The 23310-nt window shown below is 34.1% G+C and overlaps 1 protein-coding gene across 3 annotated transcripts in view; it reads right to left on the reverse strand.

Moving 5' to 3' along the window:
• The window catches only part of LOC150092490 (uncharacterized), a 376973-nt gene that overhangs the window by 219849 nt on the left and 133814 nt on the right, over window positions 1-23310 (reverse strand). For all 3 annotated transcript variants that reach the window (XM_090414773.1, XM_090414771.1, XM_090414772.1), the window contains exon 4: window positions 7414-7586. In XM_090414773.1, the coding sequence (XP_090270899.1) occupies window positions 7414-7586 (173 nt within the window). The remainder of the gene's footprint in view (window positions 1-7413; window positions 7587-23310) is intronic.

The raw sequence follows: 23310 nt of genomic DNA on the forward strand, positions 1-23310 counted from the left end.
CACACACCAGCTATCATACTTATTCTTGAATTCATTCACACTGCTTGCACTCACAACATCCAATAGCAATCCATTCCAATCAAGCACCACCCTATGAGAGAAAATCTAGTCCTCACCCCCTTCTCAGCTTCCAAGAATGCCCTCTCGTCCTTTCCCCTCCATAAATTGAAATCCTGTATGACCCTTTTAGAAGTTTGTAAGTCTCAATCATATCACCCCTCTTTCTCCTGTTTGCTAGTGTCTGCAGTCTACAAATTTTCAATCTGTCTTCATAATCAGTATTCCACAATCTTGATATCATTTTTAACACTCTCCTTTGTACTATATCCAATATATCAGAATCACAACGAAAACCAGGAGACCAGTGTTATGTCGTGACATTTCTTTAATTTATTCTTTATTGTGTTCTTTTTGTATCACTTATCTTAGATTGTCACTGTGTAGTGTTATTACTTTAACTATATATTTCTATGCTCTATACACACGAGATTATCGGAACTCTATGTGGTGATTGATTCATTCAATCCAATACCCTTGGAGGGTAATGGATGGCAATGCTGTAGCCAATGAAGTTCTAACTGAGGCTCGGCTACTGCTGTTACCCTCTTGCCTTAATTAAATTAACAAAGGGTAGACTTCTGAATAGAGTCCGATCCTCAGCAATAACGGTCTGGAATTACCTCCTAATCAGGTTCTGGCAATATTTATTTGATCAAGCTGCGCCAGCCAGATTGCTAGGTTATAAATTCCTCTTAACCAACAAGTAACCCTCAGAAAATATACTAAGTAAATCAATCTATTAATTACTCTTTATCTCAATTTTATCCCTCTCTTAAAATACTTTAGTTTGCAGCCGTGGTCTCTGTCAAATAATTCTTTCCCGCTCAGATTCAAATGTTAGCAAGCGGTGCATTGAATTCAAATCAAGGCACAAAACAGGTTAAGATAATCAAGATACATTTATTAGATTCCTAAGATTACACATTTACAAAAAACACTCAATAGGAATAGAGTTATCCCAAGTTGTAAGGTTAGACATAGCAACTGTAATTCACACATCATATCCAAGCATAGGCTAATTTCACTACACAAAATTCTTGCTAGCATCTTCTTACACATATTCTTAAAACATTCACATCGATAACTCTATAGATCATTACTTACAGCAAATTAACTACTGCTCATTCACATAAATACTAAGGAAACAGCCTTTAGATTCTAGACACTGCTATCTATATCTCACTATAGTCCTTACAAGTTTAGAGTTCTATAACATAACATCTCTTTTCTTTCATAACACAATATTCCGTTCTTTCGTAACAAAAGAAATATAAAAGGGTTTTACATTACTAAATTCCTGGAACTCATTCAGTCTGTCATTTTTTTATATTTTCCCTCCGAATGTTTGATCTCGTCCTTGGTGATTGACTCACAGGCTAGATTTGGACTTCATTGTTCTGTCCGCCCATTGCATTCTCGACTAGAAATAGCATGGCTTGGATCGATCCACGTGGATGTATGTGGCGGCCAGTTTCTTCAAGCTTACTTGGAAGAGTACCAAATATTTCTTGGTCTGTTCTTTCCATACAACATCGCGAAACGATAGCAGCGAATAGCTACACGCTATCGATACGATCCCGAATTCCTCCCGACTCCACAAGATATTCTCCAGCAACTCCAGATCAAAAAACCTAAAGAGCCCTAACAGAGGGGACAAACCCATTTTGTCCCTCCGTTCAGGACTGTGCTAGAGGTACCTCGTACTTCTAGCACCCTCTTCACTACCAAACCTTTCTGCCAGGCACCTTCTTTTTCACACGTCTCCTATTTTTATTTCTATCTTCCTGGAGTACTACCATACTCGTGTCGCATCTTCCTGGAAAAAAAAAAAAGCACGTGACTTCACAAGAAATTCTCCAGCAACTCCAGATCAAAAAACCTAAAGAGCCCTAACGGAGGGGACAAACCCATTTTGTCCCTCCGTTCAGGACCGTGCTAGAGGTACCTCGTACTTCTAGCACCCTCTTCACTACCAAACCTTTCTGCCAGGCACCTTCTTTTTCGCACGTCTCCTATTTTCATTTCTATCTTCCTGGAATACTACCATACTCATGTCGCATCTTCCTGGGGAAAAAAAAAAGCGTGTGCCGTTCCGCACGTAAACAATTTGCCGTCGGCTACACAAATTATCCGAAGTTGTTGTTAGTGGATTTTTAACCTCCGTTACTATGCTCTAACATACATCTTATACAGAATACTTCTTCCATTATAATCTCTTACAAATAAATGACATCGTTCACCTTTAATTAATATTTCAAAATTTGTATTAGTATAATTCTTTAAACAAATTAGTATCTTTACTTATTTACAAGCATTTTCGTTATTGTTTTAGCTAAACTTGTTGAATCTTGAAACAAAATATTTTTCCAAGGAAATCCTTTCATTCAAGATCCAACACCAAATCTGCACACAATAGTCCAAGTGAGGTCTTATGAAGGCCTTGTAAAGAGGCAAAATAACATCCTTATCTTTACATGTGAACATTCGTTTCAGCATTGCAATTATCTTTTGAATTGTATTTGCAATCTTTGCCGCATGGTCCCTGAACTTCAACTTCCTATCTATTAACACTCCAAGATCCCTAGCCTCATCAGCTTCTTCTAGCCTAATCCCACCAATATAATACGACATTGGATATCTAATCATACTGAAGTGAATGACTTTACATTTACTGACATTGAACTGACACTGGTTTTCCCATGCCCACAATTCCAGCCTATTCAAATCATTCTGCAAAGACTGCATATCAGCAGCATTCCTGATTACCCTACCTATCTTTGCATCATCAGCAAATAGTTGTATGTTGCTTGTCAAATCCTTCCCAATATCAATAATGTATAGGCTGAATAACAGTGGACCAAGCACTGATCCTTGTGGTACACCACTTGTTACCTTAAATCTTGAAGGCTCACCCCCCCCCATATACCACTTTCTGGTATCTGTCAATCAGCCATCCTCTTATCCATGCTAATATTGTATAACCCAAACCCATTTTCTCCAATTTATGCAAGAGTCTACCATGCTGTATCCTATCAAAAGTCTTAACAAAATCCAAAGTATCATGGTGTATCCATTCCGCTTGTCTAGTTCAATGTAATAATTATAGAATGTGAGCAAGTTGCTAAAACATGACCTTCCCTTAGTAAACCCATGTTGTTCATTGCAAAGTAGAGATTTGCTGTTAACCCATTTCTGAATGCAGGCCCTAACCTTTTTCCAAAATCTTCACCAACACTCCTGAGATAGGGAAACTAGATTTATTAAGAGGGGGGGGAGTAGATATGCAGACTTTAGGGGGGCAGTTAAGTGTATGAATGAGTATATTATGCCCGAGCAAGCGACAGACAACAAATCAGAATGGGATAGTTAGTATAAGGCATCAAAGTAGGGATGGGACAAATGGGCTTCTGCGATTCATGTACACTAATGCCAGGAGTATTAGGAACAAGAAGGAAGAGTTTTTGGCCATGGTTGGCACTTCCAGGCCACAGGTTGTCTACATCAGTCCTTGCAACACCTTTGTGCAATGGAATTGCCATACAATCCTTCCATTCCTGGTCAAAGGAATGGATAGTTCAGCTGAACACTCTTTTAGAATACATGCTGATATTCCATCAGTCCCTATTGCTGAATTCTTATTCAGTTTGTGCAACAGCTCTAATACCTTGGCCTCACACACCTGCGTTTCTTCATCTAGTGAAGAAGTAACAGTGAGCTGAATGTTGTGTTCACCAGGTTGATAGCTTTTAACAAAATGGGCACTGATTAACCGAACCTCTTCTACATCTGTAACCCTCACACCATCTGGATTTAGAAGAGTTATTCTTTCATATTCATTCATTCTTTCTTTTACTTGCAACATATCGATAGAATTCTTGAGCATGCAGAACCAGTTTCTTTTCATACTCAGACTTTGCTTTCTGTACCACAGTTGTGACTATTATAGCCAGCTGCTTATAACGTTCATGATGGACGTCATCCTTATACAAACGGTATTCCTTTCACATAGTCTTTTTCTTACGAATCTTGCTTAATAAGATTACACATCCATTTGACTCCTACTCTATTTATTCTTCGAACTCTCAGGACTCATTCTGATATCGCATCATTTAAGTATTGTTTAAACGCTTCCATGCACTGTTGATATTCTTTCCATCCAGCAACCTATCCCATTCCACTGAACTCATTGTACTCCTCACTTGGTCATAATTTTCTGCTTTGTAGTTCAGCAGCATGTAATCTTTTCTGAATGGAACATTCATAAGCTTAGTCACTTCCCAAGTGAGTAGCATGATCACTGTCACAAACTGGAGGCAGAATAGTTACGTCTTTAACTGAAACGCCCTCTGACACTATAATCAAATATAACACTCTTAGACCTCAAGTTCCTTCTGTCACATGCTACTTGAGGAAGTTGTCCTGCAACAGCTTAATAAATGCATTTTCATTCTTCTCATTATATTCTACTGCTATCCAATCAATATTTGGATAATTAAAGTCTCCCATTATGATTACCCTTTTCATGTTCATCTTTTCTATTTGGTGATGCATTTCTTCATCACGAGCAACCGATCCACCAGGTCTGTAACAACACCCTACTATGTAATTAGTCTTGTTAGATTTCACCTCACACCAGATGGCTTCAAACTCACTGCCACATGAAATATTGTTAGTAGTATTACTACAATCATAGGTCTCAACTTTAACTGGATTTAAGTCATCCGATATCATTAGCAGCCCACCCCTTCCCCCTCTCCTATCCTTCCTAAAAATACTGTACCCATGACACTCGATACCAGTTAGTAGATAGCCAGGTCTCACTAATACCTACAATCTGAGGTTGCAACATATGACTAAGGCAACAAACTCTATCCCTTTGTATCTGATACTCCTAGCATTCATGTATAGGCATAATAATATACCTGCTGGTTCTTTTGTCTGCAATCTGGCTGACACAGTTGGACAATTTGCAGATCTTTATTACTCTCTAATGCCTTACACATGCAGACATCTTTGCACACATATGATGGGTCCGAACTGGACAAACAAATCCTCGTCAATATTTCCATGACAAAGCCCATTCCCGTCATTAACACAGTTATATATCATTGTCACTCTTACACTTACATTCATACCATTCCTCCCTTTAAATTATGTTATTCAGAAAAATTTGTTTCTAAAATTGAAGCATGATGATCCATATAATGGTATTTTCAGGGAAATAAAATTAAAGAACACATTTATAAATCAATAAATGTTATCTGAAAAAAATTTTAAAATATTCAACATAATAATTTTTAATGTGAGCATTTGAAAATTGCACAAAAACAGTTACTTCTATATTGTCAGTAAAATGAAAGACCATAAACTGGTCTTTCATTTCATTTTCCTGATTTGAAGAATAAAAGACAACAAATTTACTATTACTAAATAAAATCATTGCAAAGCCTGTTGATCTGTGGTTATTTCAGAAGTGAAATCAAAAAGGCCAAATATCAAAGGACAATGAAGGAAATTCCAAGTAACAGTATAATTTAAGTAAAGTAACACAAATATTGCTCTGTGACAGTTATCCATTAATGGTTCTACAATTGCTAGTAAAGAATTAATGCCAGAAGAAGATGATTGCATGATAAAAGGCAGAATGCCAATAATGTTTTGATCCATGAAAAATCCTAAGGTTGTCTGATTATTTCGTCCACATAGGCTGGTTTGGAGGTTAAGTGACTAAGTCATCTGAGATTAGTTATGCTCACACACTCTTTAATCTTGAGCAGTGAAGCCAACTCAAGGTTCCTAACTTAGTACAGGTTAAACCACCTGAGTATCAGTTCATCCTAGATTTTAGTTATAAATGGTCTTTACGTCATTCAGTTGCATGGCCCTGCTAAATCTGGAAAAAAAGCCTTTGATAACATGATATACAGAAGCTGAGGTCTATTTCTCTACCTCTCCTAGAATCACCTGTTTCTTTTTTTCTCCTAATGTTATCAAGGTTCCCATATCCTCATATATTACTTTAAGTCATAATGATGAACACTCCTTTGCTTTTTTACATCATTATAAACTGAAAACGGTCTGGGTGTTTACCAGGCTCGTAAGGCATAGCAATATACACATTGTGATGGGGGGGGGGGGGGAGCTGTGAATTACAGGATAATAGTATGAAAACTTTTATTTGCTTATACTGAGGTAAAGGATTCAAGCCATATTTACATACGTTTCCCAGACATAACATCACGCTGACTGAACAAGCAGTTGACTTTGGGACAACATGCTTTTGATCAATATTAGGATATGTATGGGAAGATCACATTCATAATACTTATTCTTCAAGAATGACAGCAAAGACCACTAATAGATACAATTCAGAAAAGTCAACTGAGGTGTTTGGGACACCAACTAATAGACACAGAAGAAAACCAAGAAAACAGTTTGGGAAATTCAAAAGCAAACTTCTTTTTGAAGATAAGATTCAAGATGGTTCTTGAGTCATATCTTCATAATAATTATCTACATCATAATACATGTAAATAATTAACATTTACCATTTGGCATATAAACATAGCAACAGATTTTATATGCATATATCTCTATATATTTCCCTATTCATATATCAATAAATGATGACGATGATGAATTTAAAAACTGCATAGTTTTTAAATTATACTTGAGACCAAGAAACTTTTAACCGGATGTGTGTGTGGGGGGGAGAGAATACACTACACTGCTCAAAACAATTAGGGGATATTTTAGTTTCTGTCGGATAATTATAAATTTCTGCAAATAATTATAACTATTGGGTACTTTATGCATGAATAAATATTTCTTACTTATGGATAAGGTGTAATTGGTGAGATATTGATATTGGTGAGATTATTGTTTAAATAATCAATAATTTATTGATTATTTAAACAATAATCATAAATTATAAAGTTATAATTTACAAGAAAAGCAAAATATCCCCAAATTGTTTTGAGCAGTATAAATATATCAGTATATATTTCCCAATTCACATATGAATAAATAATGATGAATTTAATTATACTTGAAACCAAAAAAAACTTTAATCCAAAGAGCAGGAATTTAAGAAATTATGAGGCTAATATTATTGAACTGCTCATTACCAATACTTAATTTTTCCACACAGATAAATATCATCCCACAAAGTAATATTTCTCAACAATGCCTATTTGCAAATGGTAGAAAATAATTTATTTTACTAATGTTATTTAAATGGAACTCAAATTACTGACTGCATTTAAATGTTGTTTAGGACAATGTCAAGCTAAAGTAGTGCAACCAGATATCATGGTCAAACACACATTAACTAGATATTCAAAATACACTCACCTGTGCCCACTCTTGAAGACATTCAAGACAAAATGCATGATCACAGCTTTCTGGAGTTGCAATGTCCTGCCCTAAAAATTTACTTAAGCAGATAGGACACTTCTCACAACTATTACTGCTGTTATCACTTTCTGTATCTATATTTCTATTTTCTGCTGTATTTGGGCACTTTCCTGTTTAATAAAAAATAAATAATTAAAAAAAAAAAGAGAGAAACACGATACAAATAAGAAGCAACTATAGTATCTTAAGTGTACCCATGAATGAATGTGATTAATGCTTTCTAGGATACTGCTGTGTTCTTCAAATATATATAAATTTCTGCTTGCAAATATTACTGTAATAAAGGTAAACTAGGAGTGTTTTCTACAATACAACACCCAATATTTTGTCAAAATTTTATATAAAAAAAAAGACAGAATTATAACTGCTAATAAAATGTATGAGGGTGGTCTGAAAAGTCCTCGACCATAGATGGCAACACTATCGGCAAGATTTTTTTTTTTTTTTTTTTGTAAGTTGGTACATCTGTCATAAGCATCCATGTGAAATTGCAAGTCATTCTATCAAGTAATTTGTTTTATACAACTGTCTGAAGAAAGAGTGTTATCTGTATCCCTTGAAATGGATAAAATTGAGTATCATACGGTTGTAAAAGGTTTAATGCCAAAAGAAATTCATTTGAAGTTCATAAAAGCTTATGGGCACTCTTCTTCTTCATTAACAACAATTAAGAAATAGGCTGCCAAGTTTAAACATGGCCATACCAGCCTTGAATATGATCCACATGAGGGACGTTCAAAAAGTATAACACCACCAGAAATCATTGATCAAGTGCACAATATGGTATTGGATAACTGCCGAGTCAAAGGGCGTGGAATTGCTGAGATTATAGGAATTTCAAAAGAACATGTAGGATATATTTTGCATGAAGAATTGCAAATGAAAAATATTTGCACAAGATGTGTGCCATGCTTGCTCACAGCAGATCAAAAATGCACTCGCATGAAAATCTCTGAACAGTGCTTGGAGCGTTTTAACAAGAATAAAACTGATGTTGTGATAAAACAGAATCCAAAAAGCAGTCAAAAACAGTCTACAGAAGATGGCGATTGTTCAGCACCAAAGAAGACAAAATCGGTTCCATCAGCAGGAAAAGTCATGGCATCAGTGTTTTGGGATGCTAAAGGCATTTTGTTTATTAATTATCCTGAAAAGGGTAAAACAATAACTGGGGAATATTATTCCGATCTTTTAACCAGACTAGAAGAAAAAATTCGCGAGAAAAGACCCAGTTTGCAGAAGAAAAAAAAAATCATCTTTCATCAGGACAATGCACCTGCCCATAAAGGTGTTTTGGCAATGAGAAAATTAAGGGATCTGCACTATGAATTCTTGGAATCCACCCTATTCCCCAGATTTGGCTCCCTCTGACTTCTATCTCTTCCCAAAACTAAAACTCTTCCTCTCTGGTCAGTGTTTTTCTTCGAATCAAGAGGTGATTGCAGCTGTAGAAGGGTATTTTGCAGATCTTACTGAGAACCACTACAGGGATGGGATAATGGTTCTGGAGAATCGCTGGAATAAATGTATTAGCCTTAAGGGAGATTATATTGAAAAATAAAAATAATTTTGAAATTATAAATTCGTTTTTTTTCACTGTTAGGCTGAGACCTTTTCAGACCACCCTTGTATGGGTAAATTGTCAGAGGATATGATGCAGAACTGGGTTGAAAACAGCAGCATTCTCTTTGGTGGATGGCATATGTCTGCTAAGAAGACTGCTGTAGCAATCAACTTATTTATTATAACAAAGTGACAGATGCAATGGACAAAGGAGATGCATATACAGTAATATGTTTAGACATTACCATGCCTTTGATAGATTGCCACTTGACAAGCTGTTAATTAAATTTGAACAGATGGGGTTAGATTAGTTCAATGGAAACAGAGAATGGCCACCTTATAGGTATCAAGAAGCTCTATCAAGGAGCAATATTCCAGAAGCAGAAAGCCACTAGTGTATTTACTGAAACAGTGAGATAACATCTGTGCAAATTACTTGGAGACTGCAATGTTGATGATTCAAACTGACTCACTTTGATGGGTAGTGGTGGTGGTGGTGGTGAATTATCTGTTGTTCTATTATGTATCAGAACAATAGATAGTCCTCACCATTCTCCTAACACCCTGGAGCTTTTCTTAACCAGCTCACTCCCTTCTTGCCAAGAGCTGAGTAACATATCACAACATCACAGGATCCAATGGAAGAAAATATTCTATTCTACAGAAGTAAATATACATCTGAAAGACTGCTACTGGAATGTACAACAGTGCTTCAACATTTTCCAAATTTAATAAGTATGGCTGCCTCACATAACTGAAAATCAAGGAGATGATTAGTGGGTAGGATCAATAATGAGTGTATAAATTTAATTACTGCTCCATAGATAGCATCAGCTAAGACTTTGGGATTCGATCTTTACACTCAGTCTCTGTTTGCCTTTCAAATGGTGGGTAAAATATATTATACCTTTGCGTCCGTGAAAATGCCTTAGTGACAAAGATGAAATATTATTGGTCTAATAATTTAATAAATAAATAAATTTACTTAGTTACTTATTATCTTGTGTGTTTTCTCCTCTAAACAAAAATGCAAATGATAATCAACATAGAGGCAGCCATGTGGATTAGTGGTAATACATCAAAGTGATTCAGCATGCAAAACATGCCAATTTGGTTAAGGGTAAACTGAGATTAATGAGACTTTTGAATAGGCTATCATTCGTTAGAATCTGCCATGATTACCATTATTCCCATATGCATTAAAATTAAGGCCAAATTTAAGTATCTAATATCTCTTTATATGCATCGTTGTACTAGTTTTGCAATTTTACAGGAACAAATCAATCCAATGCATGCCATGTTTGCCAACACTAAGAACACTAGTGATGTTTTAAATAACAGTTTGACACATGTAAGAGAAAACTAAATAGAATTTATTACTCCTATACAATATATCAGTAATACAATGCAATAAATCATAAGCTTCATTCAGGGAGAAGAAGTGGTAACAACATTTCAATTATGAATACAAGAATAAGCCATACAGCATACGTATAATATCACGTGTCTCGGTCGCAGCTGTACAGTAGGAGTGATGGTGGCAGAGGGCTTCATGTGATTCAAAAAATACATGATCAAATTTTAACCTACTGTAGTGTAGCATCTTGGTATGGTTCCAGTGAACTTTATGTCTGCTGTCGATGGCATGAGAAGTAAAGCCTGAACCTTCAGACTGTTAAAAAAAACTTATATGATCATGATAAAAACTAATATTAGCAGACAGCTAGTCTGTCCAAAGTAGCAAAGATAACAAGAACAGAATATTTGATAAATAACAGGTAAGGATAGAGGTCCTTATTGTATCCATTAAGTAACAGAATCAGTTTTATTAATTCTTTTAATAGAAGAGACTCAGAAGAACAAATTGTGCATGCTAGGTGTACAAGGCTTTTGATAATAGCTGTTTTTGTGAAGGATGCTGATGTGAAGATGTGTAGATATATGTAGATATATCTGCCTGTAAAGGATGGATTTTCTGTAAACAGAAAATTCATATTACTAGTAGAGTTAACGATGTATTAAAGTATCCAAAAAAGGGGAGACTGTTCTTAGATTCATGTGCAATAGTGAACTTGATGCAAGTATAAAAGGAGTTAATTTTATCGAGAAATGTAAGTAATTCTGTTTCAAAGTGAGATGATATTGCAAAGATGTCATTCACAAAACGTAACCAAATGTGAAGCCAAGGAGAAATGGTGTTAGAAATCTGATCCTCTAAATGCTCCATAAAATAATCAGCCAAAGCAAGTGATATAGGACTACATATCACAGCACCGTTGATCTGCTGAAATAATTTTTTACTTTCGTTCTCTTCTTCTCTTTAATCCTGAAGATGGGTTGATTTCATGTGGATAAGAGCCTTCAACCATTCTCTGTCCAATGCAGTTCTAAAGACATTATGCCATGTTAATCTTGGTCTTCCCCTATGTCTTGTACCCTCCATAGTGCCTTCAAATACCAGGTTAGGAAATCTGTCCGGTTCCCCTTGCACAATGTGACAAAACCAATGGAGTTGATGCTTTTTAACTGTTAAGAATTGTTGAGTTAGGGATATTCAAATCTTGCAGCACTCATGTATTTGTCTTATGTTCTGTCCAATGAGTTCTGCTGATTTTCCTGAAGCATTTCATTTCAAAAGCCAACAGTTTCCTTTCTGCTTCTTTTTTAAAAGCCCAAGTTTCTTCCCCAGAGAGAGCTGTTGGCAGTATTATACTTTTTGTATAATTTCATTTTTAAAGTTGCAGGAATTTTGTTGTTTTTCCAAATTTGATTCAGTTTAATCATCATTGACCATGATTTTATATCAAATATGCTCTTAGGTAATTAAAACCATTAACATGTTCTATGGTTTCCTGATTAAGTGTTATCTATATATCTTCTGGGTGTCACCCAATTTTCATTATCTTAATTTTACTTGCATTTATAATCATACTATAATTTCTGCAAGTTTCTTGTAATTCTGCAAGCTGGTATTGGAGATTTGATTTGTTATCTGTTATAATTACTACATCATCTGTATATATGATATGTGTGATTGGTCTTCCATTGACTTTTACGCCTTTTGTTGAAGCCAATGCTTCTTTAATGAGTTCTTGGATGAAAATGTTAAAAAGGCATCTATGTATAAATGCCTCATCTGATTTCAAGTACTGCACTTGTATTCTGATAATAGTTTGAAACAACTCTTAGCATTCAAAGTCTATGGTTTTTCTTGGTTAATATTTGAATAATTTTTCATCTACTGACAGAATCAAATGCTTGTTTAAAACCCACAAAACAAAATAAAGGTCATCTCTTTATTTTGTTTTGTGCAATTTTGGCCAGAGTAAAGGTCAGAGTACAGATATGGTCAATTGGTGACCTGTTTTTGATAAAACTAGTTTGTTCTTCTTCTATTAGCTGTCTGAAAATGTTTTTAGAAAATTCTGGCAAAAAAAGAAGTGTGACTGGTCTATAGTTGTTACATTTTTCATCACTTTTTTTTTTTTTATGTATACGCAAGATTTTGCCTATTTTCCAATCATTTGGGATAGACCAATTAAAAGAATAAAAAGCATTGATAGTAAACTTGAATAATCTGATGATGTCATCAGAGAAGTCTAGTTATAAAAGCTACAGAGTTTGTTGAAGTGTTATATTTGTAAACAATTGAACTACATCAAAGGAAACCATCATTTCAGATTCTTGAAGATCTGTAATTTTTTACTTTGAAGTCAAAACTACTTTTGATATCAGAGGTCATTCTTTCCCCTAAATAATAAACCCTATGCAATCAACTATTGGACATGGTACATAACCAGATTTCTGCAAATTTTCAATAATATTAGCATCTAAGGAATATGTTTGATCTAATAATTTATTCAATTTGTTTAAATAGCATTACATAGAATCTCTGTCAATTATACTATAAGTAGTTCTATCCTGCAGTAAAACATAAAGTTTGTGATTATAGTCAGTGGTATCCATCAGAACTGTTGCATTGCTTTTGTAAGACTTTGTTATTACATAGTTACTATTCCGCTGTAAAGATCAGAGAGCTTGTAATTCAGGTAAAAAAATAATCAGAGGAGGAGGTCTGGCCTTATACAAAATGTGTGCAATTTCAAACCTTGGGTTGTTAGTGTCATCTGTACGTAAATAAAGTCTAAATGTGGCAAATGATAAGGTGTTACAGCAAAATCTGGACCTTTTGATAATACACTTAGTTCAGAAATTTTATTATTAGAAAAGAAGAGCTTCTTAACATAATAAAAACTTTTCTGACAATAGGGCCTTGCTACTCTTTGGTAAATATTATGAGCAGAGTAAGATTTGATAGACTCTTTCATTTTGATCAAGTTGGGAATTAAACCAGCATTACAACATCATTTTAGATACACAAGTTGGTTATGCAAGAATGAAAATTCTTTAGATGTAGCTTACCAAAATTTCTGACAGACCTCTAGTAATTTTCACCATGAGAACAAGTTACTAGATGCTTATTAGAGATGTCCATTAGACATAGTATAATGTTTTAAATAATGGCTTCACACATGTAAAAGAAAACTAATAAAATAGAGAAACTGGAAAATTAGGGAAAACTATGTTCTGTGCTTCATTCAGGCAGAAGGAAGAACTGGATACAACATTTAAATTATGAACACAAGAACGAGTCATAGAGCATGCATATGCTATCAAGTGTCTCAATCACAGCTGTACAAGCAAGAGGACGCTATTAGTACTGAAATGCACTGAATTGATTGATTCAAGTGACTGATAGGCAATCAATCGATTGCCCCATTTAGACTTTATGCGGGTATGGAAAAATGGCATTAAGAAATTACATACAGGGTGATGCTAACTTGCTACATTTGTGATTGCACTGATTTTTTATAAAGCTAAACCTCCACTTGTCAATATTTCTTTACCTGAATAACAAGTTCTGATCTTTATGCCATAATAGTAACACTAAATAACAAAGTCTGACAAAGAAAATGCAAAGTTTCTGATGGATAAAACATAGATCTACTTATAGTACAAATGACAGAGATCTTACAGAAAGCAAACTAAACAAATTGAATAAATTATTAGATCAAACACATTAATTAGATTATAATATTATTGAAAAGTTACAGATTCACCATGCTCAACACCCACATATTTATGGCTTTTCTAAAGTGCAGAAATCTGGTTATCCATTAGGTCCAACAGCTGAATGCAAAGGATTTCAGATTTATTATTTGGCAAAATACCTTTCACAACTTCTACGAAACTTTTCTGGAAAAACCACCGCTTATATCAAAAAGAGTTTTGACTTCAAAGAAAAAAAATTAAAGATCTTCAAGAGTCTGAAATGATGGACTTATTTGATGCAGTTTCACTGTTTACAGATATACCACTTCAACAAACTCTATAGCTTATATACAAGTAGTGTTCTTCTTCTTCTTTTTTTTTTTTTTTTTTTTTTAATATTGATCCCATACACGAGGGACTTATAGCCACATCAGTGCCATATATGAAGTATAGATTAGGATTGAGATAGAAGTTTATTGATGATTTATTTTTTTTTTTTTTTTCAAGAATTGCTGGTTATACTTGTTTAGGAATACTTCTTTAGGAAGGCTGTTCCAGAAGGCAAAGGTGGACAGGATAAAAGAGGATGAACAGAAGTAGGTACAGTGTGTTTGCAGTTGCACAGTAAAGGGATGAAGGCAGCTGCAGCTCTTGTATTAACAGATGCAACCAGAAAGTGGAGAAATGATGGTTGCCAATTCACTGGAGCAGTAACCATGTTAGTATTTGTTGAATAGACACAGTGATGAAACACTGCACCTGTGAGAGAGAGGTTGAAATGAGTCTGTAAGAGAGATATAATCTATGAGCCTAATTGCAAGTCTTTGGATGGCAACAAGGATTTTAAGGAAAGTTTTAGGTGCACCATGCACTACACCAAACATGTGAGCAGTATTCTAAACATGGATGGATTGGATTTGTATGTAGTATTGGAATTTTTTTCCTACTTGGTTAGACTATAATAAATTTAGTTTAATCTTTTATTCAATTGTAAGCAATTCAGATACTTTACCATAAGTTGCCTCAGTCCTGAAGATACTTCAGATACTTTACAACTGAAGCGCTTCAGATACGTTACCATAAGTTGTCTCAGTCCTGAAGAGCTTCAGGTGTAAAAAAAGTTTGAGCCTGAAGTATTTTCAGGACCGAGGAAACTTATGGTAAAGGTGAACCAAGCTCTCATCACTACATGTCTTAGTCTTTCCCATAATGCAAAGCACATCTCCTTGCAAACATGTATAATGCTATGCATTAAGGGAAGGGCCACTACCCAGATCGATTTCGACCTTTATTGAGGTCTCGTCAGTGGGAGCCAGACCCAGAGGCGGTGATACTAAGGTGGAAGCAATGGAGAAGTCATATTTACCTATACGAGTTGCCAAAAGGTGTCTCACCTTATTATTAAATTACTCTGGATTTAGAGAAAGATGTTGGAAGTTTTTTCCACTTGGTTAGACTATAATAAATTTTCTTTAGTCCTTTATCCAAGTGTAAGCAAACAAAGTTTGCAGCTGAAGTATCTTCAGGACTGAGGCTAAATCCAGAGTAATTTAATAATAAGGTGAGACAACTTTTGGCAACTCATATAGATAAATATGACTTCTCAATTGCTTCCACCTTAGTATCACCACCTCTGGGTCTGGTTCCCACTGACAAGACCTCAATAAAGGTCGAAACTGGTCTGGGTGGTGACCCTTCCCTTAATGCATAGCATTATACATGTCCACAAGGAGATCTGCTTTGCATTATGGGAGATACTAAGACAAATAGTGATGAGAGCTTGGTCCACTTTTACCACGAGTTGCCTCAGTTCTGAAGATACTTCAGGTACAAACTTTGTTTGCTTACACTTGGATAAAGGATTAAACTAAATTTATGCATGTGGTATATTCCTGATGGCATCCTTAGATTCAAGTTTACTATCAATGCTGTTATTTTACTTGGTATAATAAATTATTTCAGCAGGTTGAGGATACCTCAATGGGTAGTCCTATATCACCTGCTTTGCCTGATATGGAGCATTTAGCTCCATATCAGGCAAAGACATTCTTGTCACCTGTTCTCACTTTGAAACAGAACTACTTCAATTTCAATAAAATTAACTCCTTATATACTAACAGCCAGATAGGGTTTGAAGGACTCAGCTACTCCCTATAAAGGAATAAAAGGTGTTAGCTGACTTTTTACAAAAAAGGTCTGTGTAACTCAGTGGAAGCGATGCTTGCTTCCTCTGCACTAGGTCACCTGAAGTTAGGCGACTAGATTTAAGTTCAAGTCTAATAGCCGACTGGAGGATACATTTTCTAAGCCTATCTTCTACTGGTTTCTGAGTTGGTCGATCTCTGGCACAGGCAAGCAGGTTTTTTCTCCCAGAAACTTGGGTTTTTCATCCCGCAAACTTAAAAAATAATCGACCCTAGAACCAAAATTATTTCAAAATTATATCCTGTTAGGATTAGGTACCAAGAGATGGCAGCACTTATTTGCCCATCTCTTCTTCGGTACCTATAATTTGTGATAGACATGAGCCAGCTATTTCTGATTGGACTCAGTCTCCAAAACCTAGATAGCATTTAAAGGCCTTGCCTACTTCCTATAAGGGAATAAAAGGTGTCAGCTGATTTTTTTTTTAATATTAACATCGCATTCACTATTGAACATGAATCTAACAACAGTGTCCCCTTTTTGGATAATTGAATACATCATAACTCTACTGGCAATACCGAATTTTCTGTTTACAGAAAACCATCCTTTACAAGCAGATATAGTCACATATCTTCACATTAGCATCCTTCACGAAAGTAGCTATTATCAAAAGCTTTGTGCACCTAGCATGCACAATTTTTTCTTCTGAGTCTCTTCTATTGGAAGAATTAAATAAAATAAAACTTACCCTATTACTTAATGCAGTGTTTCTCAAAGTGTGGTACGTGCCTGAAAGGTCTTCGGGGGTAGGTGGCAATTTTCGGCTATGCATCATTAATGCATGGAATCATTATTTAAAAAAAAAGGATTATTTTAAACGTATATATTTCTCAATAAATTATTATCTCCTACTGAAATTCTACTGGATTTATAAAATGCAAAAAACAGAGCAATATGCCAATACAAGCAAACAAATACTTGTTACTTACAAGTAGCTGTAAGCAACAAGAAAATATTGATATTGTATATGGATCAAATGAAATTGATAAGGGTGTGTTGTCTGACATCTCTAGAAAACCAACTAGGAAGAAGATGAAAAATCTTTGTAAGTATGATATGAATTAACTGAAATGTGGATTTTCATAAACGGGAAATGAAGAGAAACCTATTCCAAATTTTGTGCTATTAAAAACAAATCATATTTTTTGTTTACATAAACAAATAAATTCAAATAAAATAGACATTTACAATGAAATATACTTCATTTATTTATTATTATTTTGATAAGGGAGTACTTGGTAATAATGAAAATTTAAGAAGGAGTACGCAGATATCTGAAGTTTGAGAAACACTGACTTAATGAATACAGTGAGACCCTGATACAGAAAATACTTGATAATTTTCATCCCTCTTCCAGATTGCACTCTGATGTTTAACATCAAAGTGCAATCAAGGATCAGTATACCCAATGGTGAGCTATAAGAGGCTCGCATGAGCCCTTTGTTAAATTTTCGTCAAATTTGCAAGCCCCTTGTTCTTCTTTAGTTTTTATTAAAAAAAAAACAAAAAAAAACATAATTTTTTGAAATATATTAAGCCACAAACTCGTTCGGTAACCTAACAAAAATTAGTCTATTCGGCAGTGTATAGATTATTTGGAATTATTGTTTCAACTTCTCTATAACGAAAGTTTAAAAATAAATATGCAATCATATGGTTAAACCACTAGCCAATCAGATGTTCGTAAAACTGTCATCAGCGGGTTGTTCCATGGGACATTAGTTCTGTGTTCATCAGTACACTGATGTATAACAGTTCTTTGTGTTTAAAATTTTAAAATAATAATAAATTTAAAAACTATAGATTCAACAAATTTTATTTTTATAATTGTAAAAGTATTTTTACCCGTGAAACATGAAAAGACAGTGTAATTTATTATATTAAATTTTTTTGGGAAAAAAATAATGAAAAATGATTCTGCTGATTCTAATACTGTTGAAAATGAAGTCGAAGATGAAGATAATATGCACATTGATTCAATGAATATGCAACAAGTTGGAGGAGAAAAATAAAATAATTTACCTGATTGCTGGAACGAGAAGCAAGCATAGCATTTCTAAATGTAGTATGTATAAGTGGTTAGAAGTTAAAAATGGTAAATTAGGATGTCGTGTTTGCTCAAAATATAAAAACTTAAGTGTTGAAGGAGAAAAAAGTTGTTTTATCATCAAAGGAATGGATAGAAATGAAAATGGAACCGAATGGAAACACTACAGACTCAAGAACCACATGTTTGCGTAAAAAGTTATCCAAACATAATGAATCATTTGCTCATAATAAAATCATAAAAATGAATGAAGAATGTAGCAAATCTATATTACCAAATTTAATTGACAAATGAAAAAGAAATTTTGATAACTTCAAAAATGTTTAATTCTGTTTATAATTTGGCAAAGAGAATCTGACCTATGTTTAATTTGCCAGATTTAATTGAGCTCCAAATTAAAAATGGTATTGTTCTAGGATTATCATTGCATTCTAGATTCTCATGAATTAGAATAGTTGAACATATTTCTAAACAAATAAAATTAGAAATATTCTCCAAAATAACACAAAAAAAAATGCAAAATTTCTATAATAGCAGACGAATTGATAATGTTGTCAATTCGCCTGCTATTATAGGAAAAAAAGTGTTTTAGTTATTTACATACAAGTTGAGCACATTGCACCATGTATGATTTTTGTAGATCTTGCAGAACTAGAAATACCACCGCAGAATGTATACATACTACTTTAAATTCATATGGATTTTCTGATAACAATTTAAAAAATCATCTTATTGCAGTTGGTTCTGATGGAGCTAGTGTAATGCCAGAAAACAAATCAGGTGTTGCAATCAAACCCCTACAAAAATTTCCCAACATTGTGATTTGGCATTGCGTAGCTCATCGTTTACAAATAGCATTAGATGATTCAATAAAAAACATTAAAGAAATAAATCATTTTGATATTTATGGATAAATTATATGCTTTTCATCATCAATCACCAAAACATCAATGAGAATTAAATACGATTGCAAAAGACCTTGGTATCGAAATTTTGAAGATCGGCCGTGTGTTTGGACCACGATGGGCAGCTTGCAGTTTACGAATGGCTCTTGCTGTGTGGAGAAATTACCCAGCTTTATGCAAGCATTTTGAATCGAACGATAAATATAAGGGCTTTTTAAACCAACTTCTCAATTTGAATTTTAAAAAGATCTAGCATTAACGATTGATATCCTACAGGAATTATCATATCTGTCAGAAGCTCTACAAAGTCGCAATATAAGTATTATAAGGGCTAACTCCTTAATCATGCGAACAATTAATGCAATTAATGATTTTAAAAATTCTGTAGGTTCTTGTGAATCTAAAATTGATACCATGTTAAAATCAAAACAATTTGAAGGAATAGCAATTGAAAGCAAAATCAGATTTCACAAACTACTGCGAGAAACATTACTAAACTCTCTTATGTCTTTAAAGGATAGATTAATGCAGCAAAGAAATCTTAAACTTAAAAATGAAAATGAGGATTTGGAAGATGAAGAACTCAAAAACATCTTAAATGTATGTTATCCTGAAAATGGAGTATGGAAGAAGTTACCTGTCCATGGTTAGAAGGGAAAAAAAGATAAGATCTTTAAATTTTATTTTGAAATATGAAATTAAAATTAATGATTTTAGAGATTTAGTGAAAATGGCTTTGACTGGAAAGTTACAAAATGAAATTCCCAGCAATGCAAAAAAAGTCAAAGCGATTATGGCAACAAATGCAGTTTACAGCACTGAAGCCGAATGAGCTTTTAGTGTGATGAATAACATCGTAACGACGAAGAGATCTTCTCTCACTATAACATATTTTGGATTTAATGACAATATGTATAAATGGGAAACACTTGAATGAATTTAATCTGAATCCCTATGTCAAATCTTTTCTAGAAAATCATCGCTCAGCTATAGATCCTCCTAGAAGAACACAAGACGTGAAGGAGGAAATAAGGTGTAGCAGCTGCTGTCATAAGTATTTCCTTAAAGTAATTGTTTGTAAATGTTAACCTGTAAAGAAGAGTTTTTTTCTGGGTAAATGTGCACCAGAGAGTGAGGTTTTTTTTTGTTTTTTTCATGTAAAATCGTCTCATAGTTTTGAAAGTGATTTTATTAAATAAAATATTAGTTACTGTTACTACCATTTTACCAATAAGAATTCACTTTTGTTAGTTTCATATAAATAAATAGGAACTATAAAATAATGCCTCTTGATTGGTACTGTTGATTATCACTTGAAGTATAAAAACAAAAGAGAAATATAACATATTTCAATATTATTGTGTTTAGATAATATTTATGTATTATTTATAGATTGTTTGTCATAAAAACTTAACAAATTTATTTTGTTTATAAATATCCCGCGAATATCCATTAGTGTTCACAAACATCCCGCCATGGGAATGGATGTTTGTGATTGTCTCTGGAAATACTAGTGGTGGCAGTCGGCGATAGATGGGTGTAGTTTTTTTTTTTCTTTTTTGCTCGACGATGCGAGCCCTTTGTTAAACTTTCCATAGCTCACCACTGAGCATACCCCTACCTTAAAGGAACATACCAACAAATAGCAAGGACCTATCGCAGATATAATTTGTATACCACCTTCAAACTAGCCAGGAAACTGTCTTCTTTGGAGTTGGTTTGAAGGTAGTATAAGGAGCTCTGTCTGGTGCTAATCAAATACACCGTTCTTGTCATCTTTGCTACATTGGACAGACTGGCCATTCTGCTACTATTAGAATCCAAGAACATCTAGATTATATAAGATTTTTGAAATCTGATGGTTCAGGTCTTGCTTCTCATGCCATCAACACTACATATAGAGTTCGAAACTATACTAAGGCGCAACACTACAGTAGGTTCAAATATGATCATGTGAAGCCCTATGCTACCATCCTAATCTTAAGGATGGTGGCATAGGGCTATCTCTAAGTTTTAGGAAGTGATTGCTGTTAATTGTTTATAATTTATTGAATTAATTATACATTTACACACACATTTCTAAACTCTAATAGTCTTTCCTCCTACTGTACAACTGCAACTAAGAAATTATATTATGTGTATACTACACGACCCTCTTGTATTCATAATTTAAATGTTACCAGTTCTTCTGGCTTCTCCCTGAATGAAGCTCAAGACATATTGAGTGAAATATATAAGAGTAATAAATTCTATTTAGTTTTCTCTAACACATGTCTATTAAATGTCTACAGCACTAACCAAGCAATACAAGACGAGATCATCAATATGCTGAACACAGAGCTCTGGGTGATTTTCTTACTCTTAAAGATCTTGAATGTATCAGTACAAATAGAATTTTGAAGAACACATGAAAAATAAGCAGCATATACAGGTCTAAAATCTGTATATAAAAATAAATGAAGCATTTCTTATAAATAAATAAAGTAATAAATATGTATGAGGGTGGTATAAAAAGATCTCGGACTAGCAACGAAAAAACAAATTTATAACATCAAAATTATTTTTATTTTTCAACATAATCTCCCTTAAGACTAATACATTTATTCCAGTGATGCTCCAGCACATAATCCCTGTAGTGGTTCTCAGTAAGATCTGCAAAATACCCTTCTAAGCTGCAATCACCTCTTGATTCGAAGAAAAACACTGACCAGAGAGGAAGAGTTTTAGTTTTGGGAAGAGATAGAAGTCAGAGGGAGCCAAATCTGGGGAATAGGGTGGAAGTTCCAACAATTCATAGTGCAGATCCTTTAATTTTCCCATTGCAAAACACCTTTGTAGGCAGGTGCATTGTCCTGATGAAAGATGATTTTTTTCTTCTCCACACCAGGTTTTTTTTTTCTCACGAATTTTTTCGTCTAGTCTAGTTAAAAGATCGGAATAATATTTCCCGGTTATTGTTTTACCCTTTTCAAAATAATTAATAAACAAAATGCCGTTAGCATCCCAAAACACAGATGCCATGACCTTTCAGTGTCAGAGTTGTTCAGTGCCAGAGAAGAAAAAGTCTTCTCTGGCACTGAACAACCAGCTTCTGTCCACTTGTAATGGTACAATAGTAATAAATCGATGCACAAAATCAGTTTTATTCTTGTTAAAACGCTCCAAGCACTGTTCAGAGATTTTCATGCGTGTGTGTTTTTGATGTGCTGTGAGCAAGCGCAGCACCCATTTTGCATAAAGCTTTTTCATTTGCAATTCTTCATGCAAATTATATTCTACACATTCTTTTGAAATGCCTATAGTCTCAGCAATTTCATGCACTTTGATTCGCCGGTCATCCAATACCATACCATACCATGCACTTGATCAATGATTTCTGGTGTTGTAACAATTTTTGGACGTCCTTCATGTGGATCATCTTCAAAGCTGGCACGACCACGTTTAAACTTGGCAGTCCATTTCTTAATTGTTGAAAACGAACGAGAAGAGTACCCATAAACGTTTATGAACTTTGGATGAATTTCTTTTGGCGTTAAACCTTCTTTTACAAAGAATTTTATAAAATTTTATAACCACACGATATTAAATTTTATTCATTTCAAGGGATGCAGACAACTCTTTTGTTTCAGACAGCTGTATAAAACAAACTACTTGATAGAATGATTTGCAATTTCACATGGATGCTTATGACAGATGTACCAACTTAAAAAAAGAAATCTTGTCAATAGTGTTACCATCTATGGCCAAGGACAAGAACTTTTCTGACCAACTTCGTAAAATGGCATAAGCAGATGAAAAAGGTTATACAAAAGTAATGTATAAAGAGGTATAAAAAGTATTAGAATTTATAAAATGTCCATAAAAAACAGGTTTTGAAAAGCATATATACAATAAATTAAATTAATAAAACTAATTTGTATAGAATTTATAAGTGACGGTAAACATTAATACTCTCTCAAAAATTTAAAAACCAGGGCAATACTTGATGAATCTGATAAAATATGCTTGAGAATATAGGACTCAGAGAGATTATAGAATTGACTAAAATAATGACTGTGCACT

Source organism: Typopeltis vanoorti, chromosome 25 (assembly GCF_054136105.1).
Source record: "Typopeltis vanoorti isolate ZY-2024b chromosome 25, IOZ_Tvanoo_1.0, whole genome shotgun sequence".
Taxonomy (NCBI): domain Eukaryota; kingdom Metazoa; phylum Arthropoda; class Arachnida; order Uropygi; family Thelyphonidae; genus Typopeltis; species Typopeltis vanoorti.